At 43.6% G+C, this 18,261-nt stretch overlaps 1 protein-coding gene across 2 annotated transcripts in view; it reads right to left on the reverse strand.

The window, feature by feature from the left end:
• The window catches only part of IFT43 (intraflagellar transport 43), a 96,054-nt gene that overhangs the window by 15,344 nt on the left and 62,449 nt on the right, over window positions 1-18,261 (reverse strand). For both annotated transcript variants that reach the window (XR_004244553.2, XM_032134801.2), the window contains exons 4-5: window positions 10,070-10,102; window positions 9,373-9,419 (exon numbers count right to left, since the gene is read on the reverse strand). Coding sequence is in view for 1 of the 2 variants with exons in the window: in XM_032134801.2 (XP_031990692.1) it covers window positions 9,373-9,419; window positions 10,070-10,102 (80 nt within the window). In the remaining variant the exon portion in view is untranslated. The remainder of the gene's footprint in view (window positions 1-9,372; window positions 9,420-10,069; window positions 10,103-18,261) is intronic.

Below are 18,261 nucleotides of genomic sequence, written 5' to 3' on the forward strand. Positions count from 1 at the left end.
AACACCATACAACTTTCCATGACAGAAGAAGTCTAAAGGACTTAGGGCAAGCTGGAAACTTGATTCCAAGAGCAAGAATGGATGATTATGCCACTGAAGGATGGTCATCTCAGTGAGACAGAGCAGTTTTGCCATCCTACAGTTTGGGGACCATGAGGTCATTTGGGGCTCTGGCTGTCCATCATTCTCCAGCTATTCTCCAGAATCATGAATCCCCACTTCCCTGAAGCATTGTGTCAGCTATAGTTGTGGGTAATTCTACCTAGAATCAGCAAATTATGTCAGTGGCAATCTTCATAACTTAATCAAAGGCAGTTTATGTGGGGAGGATGAGTATTGTAGTTGGGAAAGGACCAGAATCAAGACCTATCTCTGCTGAATCAGCTGCTCTTCTGGTTACTATAAATTCCGTATTCATTCTCCATGTGGAGTCTCTTATGCCAGACATCCTTCCTTGGAAGGTCTTTCACATTCTTCCCTAGCTAGCCAACTCTTATCCATCCTTCAAGACCCAGCACGCGCTCTTCCTTTCTCCTGAAGTGCTCTCAGCCCTCAGGGATCAGTTCCTTTTCTAAACTCATGGCCATTAGTAATGTAAGCCACTAACACAGGAATGACCATTTGCTGCCTTTGCCATCCACTAAACTGTTGTCTTAGCTATGGAACTTTTGCAGTGCCTTTTACCTTTTATGCCTTGTCCCCCCAACAAAGTTCTGTGCTCCTTCAGAGCAGTGCCCCAAGAGGTCTGGTGAAAGATTTGCAAATCAGCTCCTAAAGGTCTAATCCAACTTGTAGATACATTTTGTCCTGCTTATGAAGTGTTTTTAAAAATTATTTCTGTCATTTTTAAAAACATGAATTTGAAAAATTTTAAGCTAGGCCAGGCATCTCCTCTCTGGGTTCACCACAGGACCCACCATCCTTTATTTTACACTTTTCTGTTTCACGGGTTTACATTATCTGCCTGGCTTCTAGCAGAGTCTGAGCTGGTAGCCTGGTCGTGGTCTTGCAAATAGTCCCCATGTAGTACATTCTGGTTAAGCAATGGATCCCAAAGCCACCTCTGATGTCACTCACTCTCCATTTCTCATTCTGAAAACACACCCAATCTTCAAAGCTCCTTTTCTCTTTTTTTTTTTTTTTTTTTTTTTTTTTGAGGAGTCTCACTGTCTCCCAGGCTGGAGTGCAGTGGTGAGTGCAGTAGTGCAATCTTGGCTCACTGCAACCTCCACCTCCTGGGTTCAAGTGATTCTCCTGCCTCAGCCTCCTGAGTAGCTTGGATTACAGGCATGTACCACCACACATGACTAATTTTTTTTTAATTTTTAGTAGAGACAAGATTTCACCATGTTGGCCAGGTTGGTCTCGAACTCCTGACCTCAGGTGATCCACCCACCTCGGTCTCCCAAAGTGCTGAGATTACAGGCGTGAGCCACTGTACCTGGCCTCTCTTCTATTTTTCTCTTCTCTTTTCTAGAAAGCCTGAAGCATCAATGGATGGAGAAAATGCTTGTCTTCTATCCCTAGGCATCAGAGGTCTGGAAGACAGCATGCATCTTCCCAAGGAAAGAATAAGCAACACGTACCATGGATGAAGCAAGGGAGGCTGAATGCTGAGCAATATACATAGAGAGAGACATGTCTCCTGAAAGTTGTCTATGAAAGACCGAAAGAAAGAGAAGGAAGGGCATTTCCTCCCTGGATCAGAAGCTCCTGAAGGGCAAGGACTGTCTCATTCATCACTAACTCCAGCATCTAGAGCAATACCGGCCACAGGAGGCATCGGATGAAAAGCTGCTGGCTTTCCTCAATAAAGTCTAATCTCCAAGGCTGGTAGTGGAAGGAGACTGTCTACTGGGAAAGGGCCCTGACCTTAGATCCTCATTTCTATTCTCTAATATTCACACCTTGTCCTTTGAAATTGGTCACCAATCACGTATCCCTACAAGTGTAAGAGAGTGATCAGCCCCTTCCTAAGTGATAGTGCTCCTTGCACAGACCACCTCAAAGAGCCTGGATGTGATTTTATTAGGAACCACTAGGTTTCCTTACAGGTGCCCAAAGATCTGCTTAATGTCATTGCTGAATGGACGTCCATGGATCATTCAGGGAAATCATTCCCGAGTTTCCCCACCCACTGGATATTCTAAGTTCAAAGCAGCAGCCTTCACTAGCCAACCAAGTAATTCTCTGAGCAAAGATAATTCTAGAAACTAGTTATATGTAACATATGATTCCTACTGCATAATGGATTCTAAACATTCATATACAGTGAAATGGACTAAGTCGAGTGTGAAGTGTAACATACGAACTGATTTTCCATTAAAGGACTCAAGCATAACTGCATAGAAAACAGATTTATGTTGGAGAAGAGGCATCCCTCCTGGAGGGTAAAAGCAGGAGTGCTCTCTGACAAGAAAGGGTTTTATGCTTCAAACCTCCAGGGCCAAAATAAAGGCCAAATCGCAAATTTCACATATCAAGTTTATGAAGGAGGAAAAAAAACTAGAGGTATTCTTGAAAATAGGTATCTTTCTTCTTTCTTTCCTTAATGAAATTTTATTAAGCAGCCCATCAATCATTCTAGGCACTCTATATTACAAATCTGGAAGCTGACATTAATACAAACTACCTGTGGAAGGAGACGCCAGTGTATCTGAGAGTTGTACCATTTGTTAGAGCCCGGAGGCTAAGAACGAGGGCCCTGAGGTCAAGATCCATATTCAGACCCTGGTGCTACCATTTATTAGTTGTCTGACCTTAGGTAAAGTTACCTTTCTTTGCCTTAGTCTGCTTTAAAATGGAGTTAATGAGCTGGGCACAGTGGCATATGCCTGTAGTCCAGCACTTTGGGAAACCAAGGTGGAAGGACTGGTTAAGCCCAGGAGTTTGAGGCCAGCCTGGTCAACACAGATACCATCTCTTAAATTTTTAAAAAATAAATAATAAATTAAATGGGGATAATAAACAATCTAAATGTATATCAAGAACTGAACATACCGTGGTATGTCCATACAATGGAATACTATTCAGCAATGAAAATACACAGGCTAATGATGTATGCAACAGCTTAGATGAATCTCAAAATCATTACACTGAGTGAAAAAAAAAAGCCAGGTGCAAAAGAGTTAACACTTATGCTTCCTTTTATATAAAATTCTAGAAACTGCAAGCTACTCTATAGTATGAACAACACATCAGTAGTTGTCTGAGGCCAAGGGAGAGAGAGGAAGGATGGGCTGGAAGGGGCATGGAGGAACTTCTGGGTGATGGGAATGTTTTGTCTTGTGGCAGGGGTTTCACAGGTATAGACATCTGTGAAAACCTAAATTGTACACTTTAATAAGGATATCGTTTATTGTATACAAATCAGGCCTTAGTAAAGTTGATTTTTCAAAACTTTCCTACTGATTTGTTTTGAGAAGTAAATGAGAGAAAATGTAGCTGGCATATGGTAAGTGTTTGGTAGTAAATGATGATGATGGTGATGTTGGTGGACACTGGGGCATGACAGCAGATTGTCCTGGAAGTCAGAGGACCAGAGTTTCTCTCTTTGAGTCCTGTTATTTTATATAATAATCTCTGAACTTCACTTTCTTAACATGACAAAGGACAGGTCTGGACAAGGTGTCCTAGAGTTCCTTAAAGGTGCAACAATTTGATCCTAAAGTGATGATGCCCCGATGGCAGCCAGTACACCTTTCTAATTCCATGTATTTATAACATGTGTAAACTTCAGCACTCAGAGGATTTTGCTATAACATTTAGCAGTTACTCCTTGAAATTTAGTATTTCCATGATGAAAAAAGTAGAGAAAGTAGAATTTCAGAAGTCTTTTCAAGGGAGTTGGGAATAGGTTTAAGGCAGGGTGGAGAAAAGCCTGGAGAAGAGTACAAGTCCAGATAATTCTGTAGATTATCAATTTGTTTTCTTGTGTTTCCATTTAGAAGTTTCTGCCAAAGAACTCTAAAATCCTTTTTCCTGAGTTTAATGCTTTCTTACTTAAAACACAAGTCTCTTGGTGCTTTGAACAAATACAAAACATGAGCAACTGGGGACTGAGGCTGTCCAAAGAAGACGTCCTGCAGGAAACAACCTGCCCTTTACTCACTTCTACACACCTTCAAGACTGGCCAGATCCTCACACTACAAATAACCAGCCTTCATTACTACTGTCCCTCATGCCGGTTCAAACCAGAGGCTCTAGAATCATTGCTCTAGCATTACAATTTCCATGCACACTGCTCCTTAACCACCTACCCGCTTTGCTCACATCTGGCAGACACTCTACCCCCTTCAGTCCTTGGGTACATCCTCTTGGATGGTCACCTTACTGTCCTATGCAACCAATGGCTGAAGAAGCAGTCTGCGATGACAGGCAGATCGCAAGTGTGGCCAGCAGCCACCAATCTCTGAGCTGACAATTTGGCACTGGCAAAAGACATCTTAGGTACCTATCTGGGAAAACAGACTCTGAGAGCAGAAATGCAAGATCTCATATTTAATATAGTCATTGGGAATTATTAGTGGGTGGAGAAGTCTAAAACGAAGTTAGTAGGTAGTGCTAAGGAGGAAGATCTGTCATGAAGAGATACTGGAAAGCAAAGAAAAAGGCTGGAGAATGATGAGAGTATGGTCTTACTAAATCTTAGAGTGTGGAGTGTTCTGACCTCTAATGACAACTCTTTCATCTTTACTGCCCCCCAACCCCTGCCCGGAATGAGATGAGGCAGAAGTACTTTTTCACAGGACTCCTGCCCTCGCTGGTCCTCAGTCCCTACAGAGTTGTCAAATATTCATCTGGGGAGCTTACTTAAATTCATGCAGATTCCCCAGCTCTAGCTTCTGATTAGTGCATAGCCTGGGATTATACATTTTAACCACCATCCCAGAATATTTCATAGATGTTCTTTTTGATCCTTTCCCTAGTCTTGTGATTATCAGACAATTGTCTAAGTTTTACAGACTGAATTCTCTTTGTATGCAGTCACATGCAAAGGTGTTCCAAAAAAAGGCTTTAAGACTCCATTTCCCACCATGAGAGAGTATGTGGTACTAGACTTGCCCTTTTGCCATAAACAACTAGAATATTGGAGGAAAAATATATGGTACTACTGTTTCCAGACACTGGATAATAAGCAGCCTAAGACTTTGATTCCTGAGAGCAGGAAAACAGATAAAGTAAGCCGTAGGTCACTAGAGGTCATTCCTGGACTTTGGCACTGCTTGGGGGAGCCCCACACATAGCATGAAGGTCTCACTCAGTTGAAGGGAGACTGAAGTTTAGTGGGGCTTAAGTGGCTGGAATTTTAGAAGCAAAGTCTGAAAGACGGGGAAGCTAATGGAGAGGAAAAGCTCTAGAAGTCCAGACCCGCTAGATACTAAGCTGTGCCTCTGTAGGGTGAAACTCCACAAGCCTGAGCAGACTTGAGCACAACCTCCTTGACTTAGAGGGGATTATGCATTATATTTCAGACGAGATCTGGCGCATTCAGGGTGGTATGGCCATAGAATGCATTATGATATTTCAATTACTACTGAAAAGGTGCTAGCCGAACAATCCCCAGCACTTAAACAGAACTGGAGGAGGCTCAGCTCCACTCAGCTAGAGTACAGAGATCTCATTGAACAACCAGGTGTTAGTGTTTAGGGCTAACTGTAGACCTGCTCTAATGAAGCTTTGAAACAATTCTCAAAATGCTCAAATTGATTTAAGAAAATATATTAACTGCTTACCAAAACAAATACAGATGTGCACAATTTACAATGGTTTGACTTAATGCATTTTCTTTCTTTCTTTTTTTTTTTTTTGAGATGGGGTCTCACTCTGTTGCCCAGGCTGGAGTGCAGTGGTGCAAACTCTGCCTCACTGCAACCTCCGCCTCCCAGGTTCAAGTGATTCTCCTGCTTCAGCCTCCCGAGTAGCTGGGATTACAGGTGCCCGCCACCAGGCCCAGCAAACTTTTTGTATTTTTAGAAGAGATGGGGTTTCGCCATGTTAGGCAGGCTGGTCTCGAACTCCTGACCTCAGGTGATCCACCCGCCTTGGCCTCCCAAAGTGCTGAGATTACAGGCATGAGCCACCACGCCTGACCAACTTAACGCATTTTCAACTTTATGATGGTGCAAAAGCAATACACGTTCAATGTGGTCCTTGACTCAAGAGGGGGTTATGGATTATGATATTTTGATTTATGTTACAATATTTTCAACTCACAATGGGTTTATCCAGACTGTAAGTTGAAGAGTGTCTGTATGTCAGTCTTTAAAGGAAGACAAGATCCAGACTCAACATAATGATATTCAGAATGTCCAGCATCCAATCATCAAAACCTACTAATCGTGTAAAGCAGCAGAAAAACAGGCCAGGCATGGTGGCTCACACCTGTAATCCCAGCATTTTGGGAGGCTGAGGCAGGCGGATCACGAGATCAGATCGAGACCATCCTGGCTAACATGGTGAAACACTGTCTCTACTAAAAATACAAAAAATTAGCTGGGCGTGGTGGCAGGCACCTGTAGTCCCAGCTACTCGGGAGGCTGAGGCAGGAGAATGGCATGAACCCAGGAGGCGGAGCTTGCAGTGAGCCGAGATAGAGCCACTGCACTCCAGCCTGGGAGACACAGTGAGACTCCGTCCCCCGCACCCCCCTCCCAAAAAAAAAAAGCAGAAAAATATGACTTGTAACCAGAAGAAAAATCAGTTATAGAAACAGACTCAGAAAAGACAGATATAATGGAATTAGCAGCGAAAGAACATGAAAAGAGCTAGTACAGGCTGAGCATCCCTAATCTGAGAATCCAAAATGCTCTAAAATCCAAAACTTTTTGAGCACTGACATAATGCTCAAAGGAAATGTATATTGGAGGATTTCAGATTTTGGATTTTGGGATTTGGGATGCTCAACTAGATAAGCATAATGCAAATATGCCATAATCTGAAAAAAATCTGAAATCCGAAACACTTCTGGTCCTAAGCATTTTGGATAAGGGATACTCAGTCTATATAAAGGCTACTATCAAGGATGAAAGAAAACATACACGGAATGAGAAGATGAATGGAAGATACACAAAAGGGAACCAAATGGAGCTTCTAGAGCTGAAAAAAAATATGTGAAATAATAATTCACTAGATGGGCTTAAAAGCAGACTAGACACTGTAGAAGAAAAGACCAGTTACACAGCAATAGAAATGATCCAAGTTGAAGCACTGAGAAAAAAAGTAGACTAAAAACAAAAAACACCAAGCCTCAATGAGCTGTGGAGACAATTGTGTGGGCATACATACTTGTAATTAGAAGAAGTGGGAGGGAAGAAAAATATATTTAAAGAAATATTGGCTAAAATTTTCTGAATCTGATGACAACTATAAATCCACAGACTCAAGAAGTTCAAGTAGGATAAACACAAAGAAAAACACACCAAGGCACATTATGAACAAATTGCTGAAAATAACTGGTAATGGAGAAGAAATCTTAAAAGCAGATAGGGGGAAAGATACATTACATACAGGGAAACAAAGATAAGAATAATGATTGTCTTCTCATCAGAAACAATGTAGGCCAGGCGAGGTGGCTCACGCCTATTACAGCGGGTGGATCACTTGAGGTCAGGAGTTTGAGACCAGACTGGGCAACATGGTGAAATTCCATCTCTACTAAAAATAGAAAAATTAGCCGGGTGTGGTGGCATGCGACTGTAGTCCCAGCTAGTCAGGAGGCTAAGGCAGGAGAATTACTTAAACCCAGGAGGTGGAGGTTGCAGTGGGCCTAAGATCATGGCACTGCACTCCAGCCTGGACGATGGAGTGAAACCCTGTCTCAAAAAAAAAGAAAGAAAATAAAAGAGAGGGGAGGGGAGGGGAAGGGAGGGGAAGGGAGAGGAGGGGAGAGGAGGAAAAGGAAAGGAAAGAAAAGAAAAGAAAAGAAGGAAGGAAGGGAGGGAGGGAGGGAGGGAGGGAGGAAGGGAGGGAAGAAAGAAAAAAGGCCAAAGACAATAAAATAACCATTTAAAATGCTAAAAGAAAAAAATTGTCAGCCTAGAATTCCATGTCTGGTATGAAGTTGAGGATGACATTTTCAGACAAATAAAGCAGACAGAATTTCTTGCCAGACGACCTGTTCTACAAAATAATGATAAAGTTTTTCAGGCTGAAGGAAACTGATGCCAGATAGAAACTAGGATCTACACAAACAAACAAGGAGTGTGAAAATTATAAATAAGTGTGGCTAAAAAAAGGCTTTGACAATTTGGGGCCGGGCACGGTGGCTCACGGCTGTAATCTCAGCACTTTGGGAAGCCGAGGTGCGAGGATCACTTGAGGTCAGGTGTTAGAGACCAGCCCGGCCAACATGATGAAACCCCATCTCTACTAAAAATACAAAAAATTAGCTGGGTGTGGTGGCATGCACCTGCAACCCCAGCTACTCGGGAGGCTGAGGCAAGAGAATCGCTTGAACCTGGGAGGCAGAGGTTTCAGTGAGCTGAGATTGCACCACTGCACTCCAGCCTGGGTGACAGAGCGAGACCCTGTCTCAAAAAATAATAATAACAATAATAATTTGGATCCCCTACATAATCTCCTCCCTAGAAGGCTTCATTTTAGAGACACACACAAACTTCATCTTTTCTCCTGATATTTGAACATAGGCTTCCACTGTGCCACAGCTACTTGCCTTTTTAGTACTGTTTTCCCTGCATTACTAACTACTATGCGTCACACACTGGAGATGCAAAGATAAAGAACATGTGTTGTCTGCCATCAAAAAGCTTAGAGGTCTAGTGGGAAAACAGTCAAGCCAACAGAGAGTTAAATCACAGTACATCCTAACTGTACTCAAATCCTGGCTCTACTCACTTAGCAACTCTGTGACCTTGGGCAACTTACTTAACCTCTCCATGCCTTCATTTCCACAACTGTAAAATGGGGATAATAGCAGTACTAGGGGGTTGTGGTGAGAGAAAATGCTTTAACATGTGTAAACTGGAAGGACAGTGCTTGGGATATAGTCAACACCTAGTAAATATTGGCCATGTTATTACAATGTTGGTTTGCCAAAGAGGTTAGAGGAGCATGGAGAAAGAACATCCGGTGAGAGAGGGAGTGGGATGGGAAGGGAAGATGTTTCAGGGGAGGTGATGCTTTGGCTGACCTTTTGAAGGATAAGCAAGATTATCAGATAAAGAAGGGAGAGATACTCCAGGTAGAGGTGGCAGCATTCAGCAAGGCATGAAGATGTGCATCAGCATGCGTCAGGAGACCACTGCAAATGTCTTCAGTAATGATGCAGCCAACAGTGCCTTAGCTGCAGCCCAGGAAATGTTCTGGGGCCTCTCTAGAAGACCTTTTGACTTCCTCCAAGGGCCTCTTACCTCCTTCATAATCTGATCCATTCAGGCTCTGTGGTCTGAGGCGAAAACTGCCCCCAAAAAAGAAGAAAAAGAGCAAAAAATGAGTTTCAAACACAGAAAGGAACATCCCAAATGTTTATTGTATCCATTCTTTTTCCTAGATGAAAATGTGCCTGAACCTGCTTTTCTCTGTCAACCTAGTCAAACCTAATTAGGCCACTGGGTGTGCCGTGCGTGGCTGCACAGGCTGTGCGATGCACTATTCCAGAGGACAGCATCACAAAGGCTATGACGTGAATGCAGCTTCCGCCCCTGGAGGTAGGAAACTGGGTGGCCCTACCTTCACAGCACCTTTATCTAGAAAACTTCTTTCTTTTCTGATATAAGTCCTACGAGAAGGCAAGGCTTAGAAGCTGGTATTCCTTCTGCCCATCTGTATCAATAATGCAGAAGGCATGGGCCAGTACCCTGATACCTGGACATATAATTCTAAAACCACACAGTGGGAGATAGGACATGGGCATCAATGCCAGGGTCCAGACCTTCAGTTGAGGAAGCGGGATTAACCAAACCTTGGATTCAGCAGGCATAAATGATTCTAGCCCCAGACTTCTAACACTGTGTTTAACATAAGTGGAACAGATCATGACCACCAAGACTGCAGTGTTGACCACGATCAACATAGGACACCATAAGAATAAGAATACTGGAAACGTACTCTTCTATTTCTTCAGAAGCCTTCCTCCTAAACCTGAAAAAAAAAAGAAAAGAAAAGACAAGGTTTTTGAGAGCTCACTAGTCTCATGCACCAGGTAGTATCTTGAGGAAGGTTTCAAAAGTGGAGGCAAATTAGTATATCTCAATTGCTTTATTTGTCTGAGTCCTCTTTAGAGACAAGCCGCACAACTAGCATGAGAGAACTGAAGATGCTGTAGTGCCTTCTTACAGCTTTATATCAGCCTCACTCCAAATGGAATTGTTGAGAGTGTAAGTGCAGGTTGAGTGAGTGGCTTAAAATTGAAATAGATACAGATGATTCAGTGCCCTCTTTTCTTCAGTAATTAACTGACTGATTTATAGAGTGCTTTCTTAGGACTGAGACCCTGGGTCTTATTTGGTGCTGTTAGCTGTCAGCACTTGCGGCTTGCAGTGAGCAAAAAGGGATGCCCTCGCCTCGCAGTTCAAGCTTCAGGCTTCGGAACTGCTTTTCTGTGCCCTACACACGAAGGACGAGAGGACCTTCTGAGTGATGGTGGGTGAGGAGTGCCAGGGCCTGGCTGACACACGCGTATCTACGGTAGTGGTTCTCACACGTCAGGGTGCATAAGAACCATCCGCAGGGCCTGTTAGATACGCAGATTGGTGGGCCTGGCAGGGAGATTTCTGAATCAGCTAGTCTGGGTGGGTGGGGGCAGCCCAGGAATATGCATTTTTAAATTCTAATCTAAGTGGGTCACTACTCACACTCTGAGAAACACTGATGTGAAGTTTTCTAATAAGACTGGTCAAATGTTGATGATTATTAAAGTTGAATATTGGGTACATGGAGATTACATTTTTGTATGTCTGAAAACTTCCACAATTCTGTTACTGTAGAGTTTTTTGTTTGTTTTAAATGAGTTATTTTAAGTCAGAAATGTAGCACCATGATGAACAAGAGCAAAGGATGGGGGCAAAGGGTGGCAAATGGCCTGGAGGCAGGATGTAGACCTTGACAGGGTGGGCCACCAGCCTTGCCAGTAAGAATTGGTTTCTAGGAGCCAACCAGCAATTCCTGCAAAACGCAAATAACTCCCTCTGCCAAAAGTAGAATTCTACATTCTTTTTTTTTTGTCAATTGAAAAATAAAAATTTCAGCCAGGCACGGTGGCTCACACCTGTAATCCTAATACTTTGGGAGGCCAAGGCGGATAGATCATTTGAGGTCAGGAGTTTGAGACCAGCCTGGCCAACGTAGTGAAACCCCATCTCTACTAAACATACAAAAATTAGCTGGGTATGGTCGTGGGCACCTGTAATCCCAGCTACTCAGAGGCTGAGACAGGAGAATCGCTTGAACATGGAAGGTGGAGGTTGCGGTGAGCCAAGATTGCGCCATTTCACTCCAGCCTGGCAACAGAGTGAGACTCCGTCTCAAAAAAAATTAATAATATAAAATAAAAAAATTAAAAACGATTTTAAAAAGTAAGTCAAAGTTTAAATAGACTGCTTTCTATGGAATTTAGACTCTATCAACTGCAATATTTTTAAAAAGAAAGAATGACGGCTGAAGTGAGGTGGGAGAATGGGTAGGTCAAGCTGGAAGAACAGGGTATAACAACTCCAAGGGAATCTCCCAGGCTGCAGTTTCTGATCCTTAAAGAGAGATAAAGGAGCCTCAGCAATGAAGATTATGAGGGCAGAGGGAGACAGAATGGGTAGTGGGAGGCACCAAAGAGAAACCACTGCAGGGTGCCCAGGGCATTCCCAGCCTGGTGTTGCTGGATGCTATAGGCTTCCAATGCCTGTTCTAAGTCAACAGAATCCTAAAGGAAGAGCGCCCAGTAGCCACCAAAGCCACCTTCTGTCTGTATGGGAGGACAGAAGCTGTCTTCCCAGTTCACGCCATCCCCGAGGACCAATGCTTCTAATTGTCCTCATGAAGTTAAACTCTATACCCCCACTGTCCAAATGACACAGCTAATGTCACCAAGGGTAGATGTGCTTGGATGAAAACAGGGATAAGAGAAGAATCCCAGGATTAAAGAGGCTAGGAAGAAAGGCTGGTGCCTTCGTTGCGTACATAAGAGACATATTCGTCTCCAATTACTGTCAGGAGTTATGACCAAATCGTTCCTTCCCTACAAAATGTGCGGTGGCAAAACCAGTGGCGATTCTGTCTGAAGGAAACAATAATGATAATGCTAATCTTTGGGGGGAGGCTGATTAATTGCCATTTATCCACTCAACATCCAAAAGGGCGATGAGTTTAATATTCAGCTTAATTGCTGCTGAGCCCACATCCTGCTCTTACTCTAGGAGGAGCCCAAGGACTCTCCCCTGTCTCTTTTCTCCCAACAGAGGAAGGAAGATCAAATGGAGTCCTCAAGGATGGACAGCAGGGATGCCCTCAGGTGGCGTGTTCTCTCTCATTCTCTCTCTCTCTGCCAGAAATAATGGGTTCTGGGAGCGCACTGAGTGGGATGGTGCGCCCTGCCTCTGATCTGGGTCACAGACCGAACACTGGCCACTTCCCAGCCTTACCTAGCCTGCAGATGAATTTGGTCTAAACCATACTGCTGTCTATTTTTTATTTTGTTCTGTTTTAATGTAAATTCATTGCCAAAATGGGGAGATTTTGTATAAAAATCCAAATTTCTGGACTCTAACTTTTTAGTTTAACTTTTTAGCCTGGCAATACTGGATGTGCAGTGGATGAATCTGAGCTCCCCCGACGCCGCACTGCTCCCAAACACTGAGTAGGGTCTAGAACTAGTCCTGAATTATGTGATCTGCACTGCTGGTTTTCCAATAGGAGTGAGGAGGCTGGCCAAGTACGTCTTGTAGTTAGGCAGCTATCAAATATGAGGAGGCAAAAAGACAAAATGGGGAGCGTGTTTTAGGAAAACTGGCAGAGTATATTTCTTTATAGAAATGCGAATATGCAAATAATTTGTGTATGTATCTCAAGAATATGACTGAAGGTGCCATTCTGAAATAAAACCCCACTTCACAGATTTACTTTATCTGCCTGGTCCTCAAAGGCACCTCAGGCTAGTGCAGTGACAAGGAGCCCAGCAAAAGACACAGAATCTAGCACGATGTTTTTTAAACTTCAGGTCATGACCCACTAGTGAGCCATGAAACCAATTTAGTGGCCCACCACCAGCTTTCCTTTCCTTTTAAAATTTTTCTTTCATCTTTCTTTTTTAATAGCACAGAAAACACCATGTGCTGAAAACAGTAAGGATAGGTATTATGTAAACGTTTTGTTTCCTGTTTTATATATACACATACCCAGTCATGAAGTATATTTTTATTTTTTGTTAATTTACTTTTTTTTTTTTTTTTTTAAGAGACAGGGTCTCACTCTGTGGCCCAGAGTGGAGTGCAGTGTTGAGATCATTGTTCACTGCAGCCTCAAACTCCTGAGCTCATGTTATCCTCCCACCTCAGCCTCCTGAGTAGCTGGGACTACAAATGCGTGCCACTGTGCCTGGCTAATTTTTTTTCTATTTTTTGTAGAAATAGGATCTCATATGTTGTCCAGACTGTTCTTAAACTCCTGACCTCAAGCCATTCTCCTGCTTTTGCCTCCCAAAGCACTGGGATTCAGGCATGGGCCACTGTGCTCAGCCCTGACTGTATTTTCAAACTACTGGTGACAGGTTAAAAACAAACAAGCAAGCAAACAAACAAGAACCTAAAACACAGTAGTCTACCACAGTCTACAGGGTAGGTAATCAGAGAAGAATCTGATATGGAAGTTCTGCCTCCCAGACTGTGTGGGGACAGAGGTTGAGGTAAAGAATTATGGGTTCTGGAGCACCTCTTCAGAGATACTTCATTCCCAACTTCTGAGGAAACTGAGGCTGTCGAAGAGGCTTGTGTGATCTGGGCCCAGCCCTCTGACAGGCTGTCTGCAGAGCTGAGATCAGCATAGCCTTGGGCTGCCAGTTTATTTCTGCACTCAGGGCCCCCGTGCCTTTTCCCCCAAAAGTGGCTATTAGAAGTTTGGGGAACCTGGCAAATCGTAATTCCGGCAAGATCACCTCACACAGATCACTTTTCAATACTCTTCAAAGACATTCACATCTACAAACACTACCTCGGCTGAGTTCTGGAGAAGAGGAAAAGCAGGTTTCAGCAGCACAATTTTATACACAGAGAGGGACGCTGGGCACTACGGCTGCGGGCTTCACCCAAATCACAGAGCTAGTTAGTGATGAGGCTGAAACTAGAATCCATGTCTCCCGACTTTCACCCTAGATTCCAAACACTTTGCCTCAAGCCTTTTCAAAGGAAGATACCAGTTGATTATCTAATATCCCTAAGGCACCCAGACATCTGCTTGGATTTACTGTGTAGACAGTCCCTTCTTGACTTTCTCTCCTTATGGAAGGCACAATATGGTATAGACAGCGAATTGGAAGCTGGAGAGAATCTTTTAAATTAGTCATTCTTCAACAGTGGTGCACAAGACTCACCCCTGGAAGCTTTTTCCATGTACATGGGCTGGGCTTACTCCTAATCCCCCTGAGGTAGTAACTTCTAGAAATGGGACCTAGTCACGTAGACGAGACTCCCTGCCCTAAGCCTTGAGACATTCAGCTGAATATTCCAGTCGCTAAGCAGCAAAACTGAAACTTATTTGCCTTCTCCTCCTGAGTTGCCTACTTCCTTCTAACAGAAGCGTTAATGAACATGGACTTGACCTAAAGGATGAGAGGAGGAAGAAATAGCAAGGGGCCTGAATGGTCCACTAGGCGAAGTCTCTGTTCCTGAGTGATCCTGAAATTCACGCCCGAGTCCGTGGTGTTCATGAAAACTAAGCAGGTGTTCTCCACCACACCAGGCCCAGAGCAATCCAGATCCGGTTAGAGACGCTCCTTCAATATTCAAAATGTAAAACATAGAGGTTGCTGAACCAGCACTTTGAAAAGTTAATTAAATGCCAGGTTTCTTTTTAAGAGCTACTCCATCACTCACTGATTGCTTTGGCCATTTTGCAGAATGAAGTTTTAACCTGGGACAGTGACAGCAAACGTTCTCTCTCACCTCCACCTTGTGGCGCAGGGTGAGGGAGCAAAGACTGGCTTCCCCTCCCCACATCACGGCGGGCTGATGGCCCTTTCCAAATTGCCTACAATGCTTAGCCACGAAGCTGCTAAGGACTCAGAAGCTTGGCTTCTCAGGTAGACGATGTGAAGGTGAAGGGGGTTGTCTTGCTGTTGTGACCTGCATTTAAAGCCCAGTACCTCAGCTCCACATTCACCCAGTCCCCTCCTGGTCTTCATCCCAGCTTCTCTCTGACCTACACTTCGCCTCTCCTGCCTGGCTCAGCGCACCCACTCTCAACTCTCGGGGAAAGCCCAGTCCCAGGCCCCAGCACACCCTTCCTTTGTGCTGTCCCTTCCCCCACAAACCTGCCCTAAGAAGGATGACGACTGATGACAACAGTCAACATTTACTGAGCTTGTTAGGCACCAGCCACTGTCATTATAGTATTTATAATACTATTATACAATTATATAATCACATATGTCCTATACAGTATAGGACATATACACATATATCCTATACAGATAACTATACTATACATTATCTTATTTCAGTATTATAGTACCTTATTTTATTCTCTCTGTTTCACAGATGAGGAGCTCAAGAGAGGTAAGTAACTTGCCTAAGGTTACCTACCTAGAAAGTGGTAGGGCCAGAATGCAAGCAGAGTGTCTGACTCCAAAGCTCAGTTTCCAATCCTTACACCATGGAGACATGCAGGCATTTCAACAGCATGAGAAATGCTCCTCTGCTTCAAATCCAACTAATATTTTCAGGACAGGGACAACCTTTCAACTTATAGTAGAGCTGTAGCTTTGTCAGTCCTGATGATCTGGTAGTTAATGTTGGTTTAATTGTTCTGTGATATATTATATATGTTTTATTTACAACGCAACGGTGTGCATCATGGCAAAAAAGAGATCCCGTCTAGCTAAGTCACCTTTCTCTCCATATTCCTCCCTTTTTGAAATTCTTTTGCTCAAATGTAATCCCTTTCTTTGGCATTTGGGGCCCATACTGACATTTGATGGTGTGATTTGGGCAGCTGAGCACAAGCTGGATCCCAGTGGCACATCTGTGACTTCAGCCACATGGGACCATGGCAGAATCTTGGATCCTCATAGTTTTATTCCTGCCTGCAGGGTCTGTCTCCTCCCTGCTGCATCAGGGGGCCTGATCTGGCCATCATGATCAAGTGGGACTAGCAGGTAGTTATGGCCCCCAACTGCAGGGACCCCATGAACTTCTGGGGAAGAGGCCACAAAACAACCTGGATTCCCTTCACCAGAGAGAAGAGGCCTTAACTGCTGCTACATGGGTTATGTGCTGAAGGGTAAAAGGCAGCCCTAACGTAGACATCATCTCAGTTAAAATGTTTCTCTCGAGTTTAATGGAATACTGCAGAGATCTAAATGGAGATAAAGTACCACGGCTCAGAGAACAGCCAGGATGCTATCTTTATGCAGCATGACAATGTTCAGTGGTTAATTAGACACCGTTAACCTATTTTAGCAGGGGACATAACCGGGATAAATGGGGGGAAGTGTCCTTGAAGTCTCTTAATATCCACAGCACATACTGGACACTAGACCCACCTCCCTGCTGCAAGGCAGAACAGGCTTAAAACAGACCAAAGCGCCAAGCACCTGGAGCCTTGCCTGTGCCCGTGGAAGGCCCTATGCGAGTCCATCCCTCACAGATCACTCTGACCTGGGGAGGAATGTGAAGGGTTTGGATGAATGGTTCTGACTATAACTTGTTGCAGGCGAGAGAAACGCCAAAGCCATAGGAAGGCACCTGCATGATTCCCATTACAAAAGAGAAGAAACTGCAGCCAGGGGCCAAATGCATGAAGAAAAACTGGCCAGGGGAAGAGCATGAAAGAGATACCAACTACATTGATGCCAAAGCTACTTTACATTTTTAAAATGTCAAGTAAAAATTTCTTCCTCTGGAGAAAAAAAATCAAAATGCCATTTTCTTGCAAGGTTTTCTACCCTCATAATTTTTAAACGTCCAAGAAAAATCTCACAGTTGCCTCCAAACCTCATTGAGGTAAATTTTACCAAGGCATGAGAGAGAGAAGGCAACATTCCCGGATCATCTAATGTCACCAGCAAATCCAGAACCAAGGCTCTACTTTATAAATGTGTGAAGCGCCAAATGAGCCTTTGCAGTGAAAACCCAAATGTGAGGAAAGGAGAAATCTGCCATTGTCATCTTGGCCACACTGCTCATTCAATCCCAGGCGGTACACTGGATAATTGGGGTCCCTCTGCTCTAAGCTGCCCCCACACCTGCAATACTCATTAAAAGCTAGATATTTCTCATGAACTGAAGTTTTCCTTGTCCAATAGATATCTCCTCGTTTAAATCTCCCCTGAAAGCTGAAGTCACCACCCTCTTTCCCCTCGGTTCCTAGTTCTTGCCACTCATGTGTTTAGCATCTAGTATATGCTGCTAGGTACCATATTTTCTTCCTTCTTTTAAAAACAGGCAGGTATTCCCTAACACCCAAATTTTGGCACTCTGGGGTTTTAGGTCACGCTACATCATATTTAGCTCCTGCCAGCACAGTTCATCAGTAAGATGTCTGGTAGACCGATAAAAAACTCATGCCCATGTCCTCTCTATAGACTGCCAAGGCCTAGTGAATCACAAGGCAATTCCTGGGAGAATGTTGCCCCCTGCTGGTCACATTAAAAATGACAGCTTTGTTTTGCTTCAAACTAAATGTATGAAAAAAGGTTGAAATACACAGAAACGCTTTGAGTAGCTACAGTTATGGGAACATATAAAATGTAATATGCCTGCTATCAAGAAAAGGCAGCAGAGTTTAGAACTCTAGAGGTTTTAGGCCTCTCAAATGAACATTTTTTTATTCAGGAAACCATTACTGGATCACTAATCATCTACTAGGCACAAGTGAGAGGTGTTGGGAATTGGGGATCTTTTGCTCAAGATTTTACAATCTGGTAGGAGAAAAGAACATTACAGAAATAACACTAACACCTCCATAAACTTACATACTGTAAGGCCAAAAAGACTCTCACCACCAGACGGCTGCAGTGGTGTGCACCTGTAATCCCAGCTACTCAAGAGGCTGAGGTGGGAGAATCACTTCAGCCCAGGAGTTTAAGACCAGCCTAA

The sequence above is a fragment of the Hylobates moloch genome, unplaced genomic scaffold (assembly GCF_009828535.3).
Source record: "Hylobates moloch isolate HMO894 unplaced genomic scaffold, HMol_V3 SCAFFOLD_16, whole genome shotgun sequence".
Classification (NCBI taxonomy): domain Eukaryota; kingdom Metazoa; phylum Chordata; class Mammalia; order Primates; family Hylobatidae; genus Hylobates; species Hylobates moloch.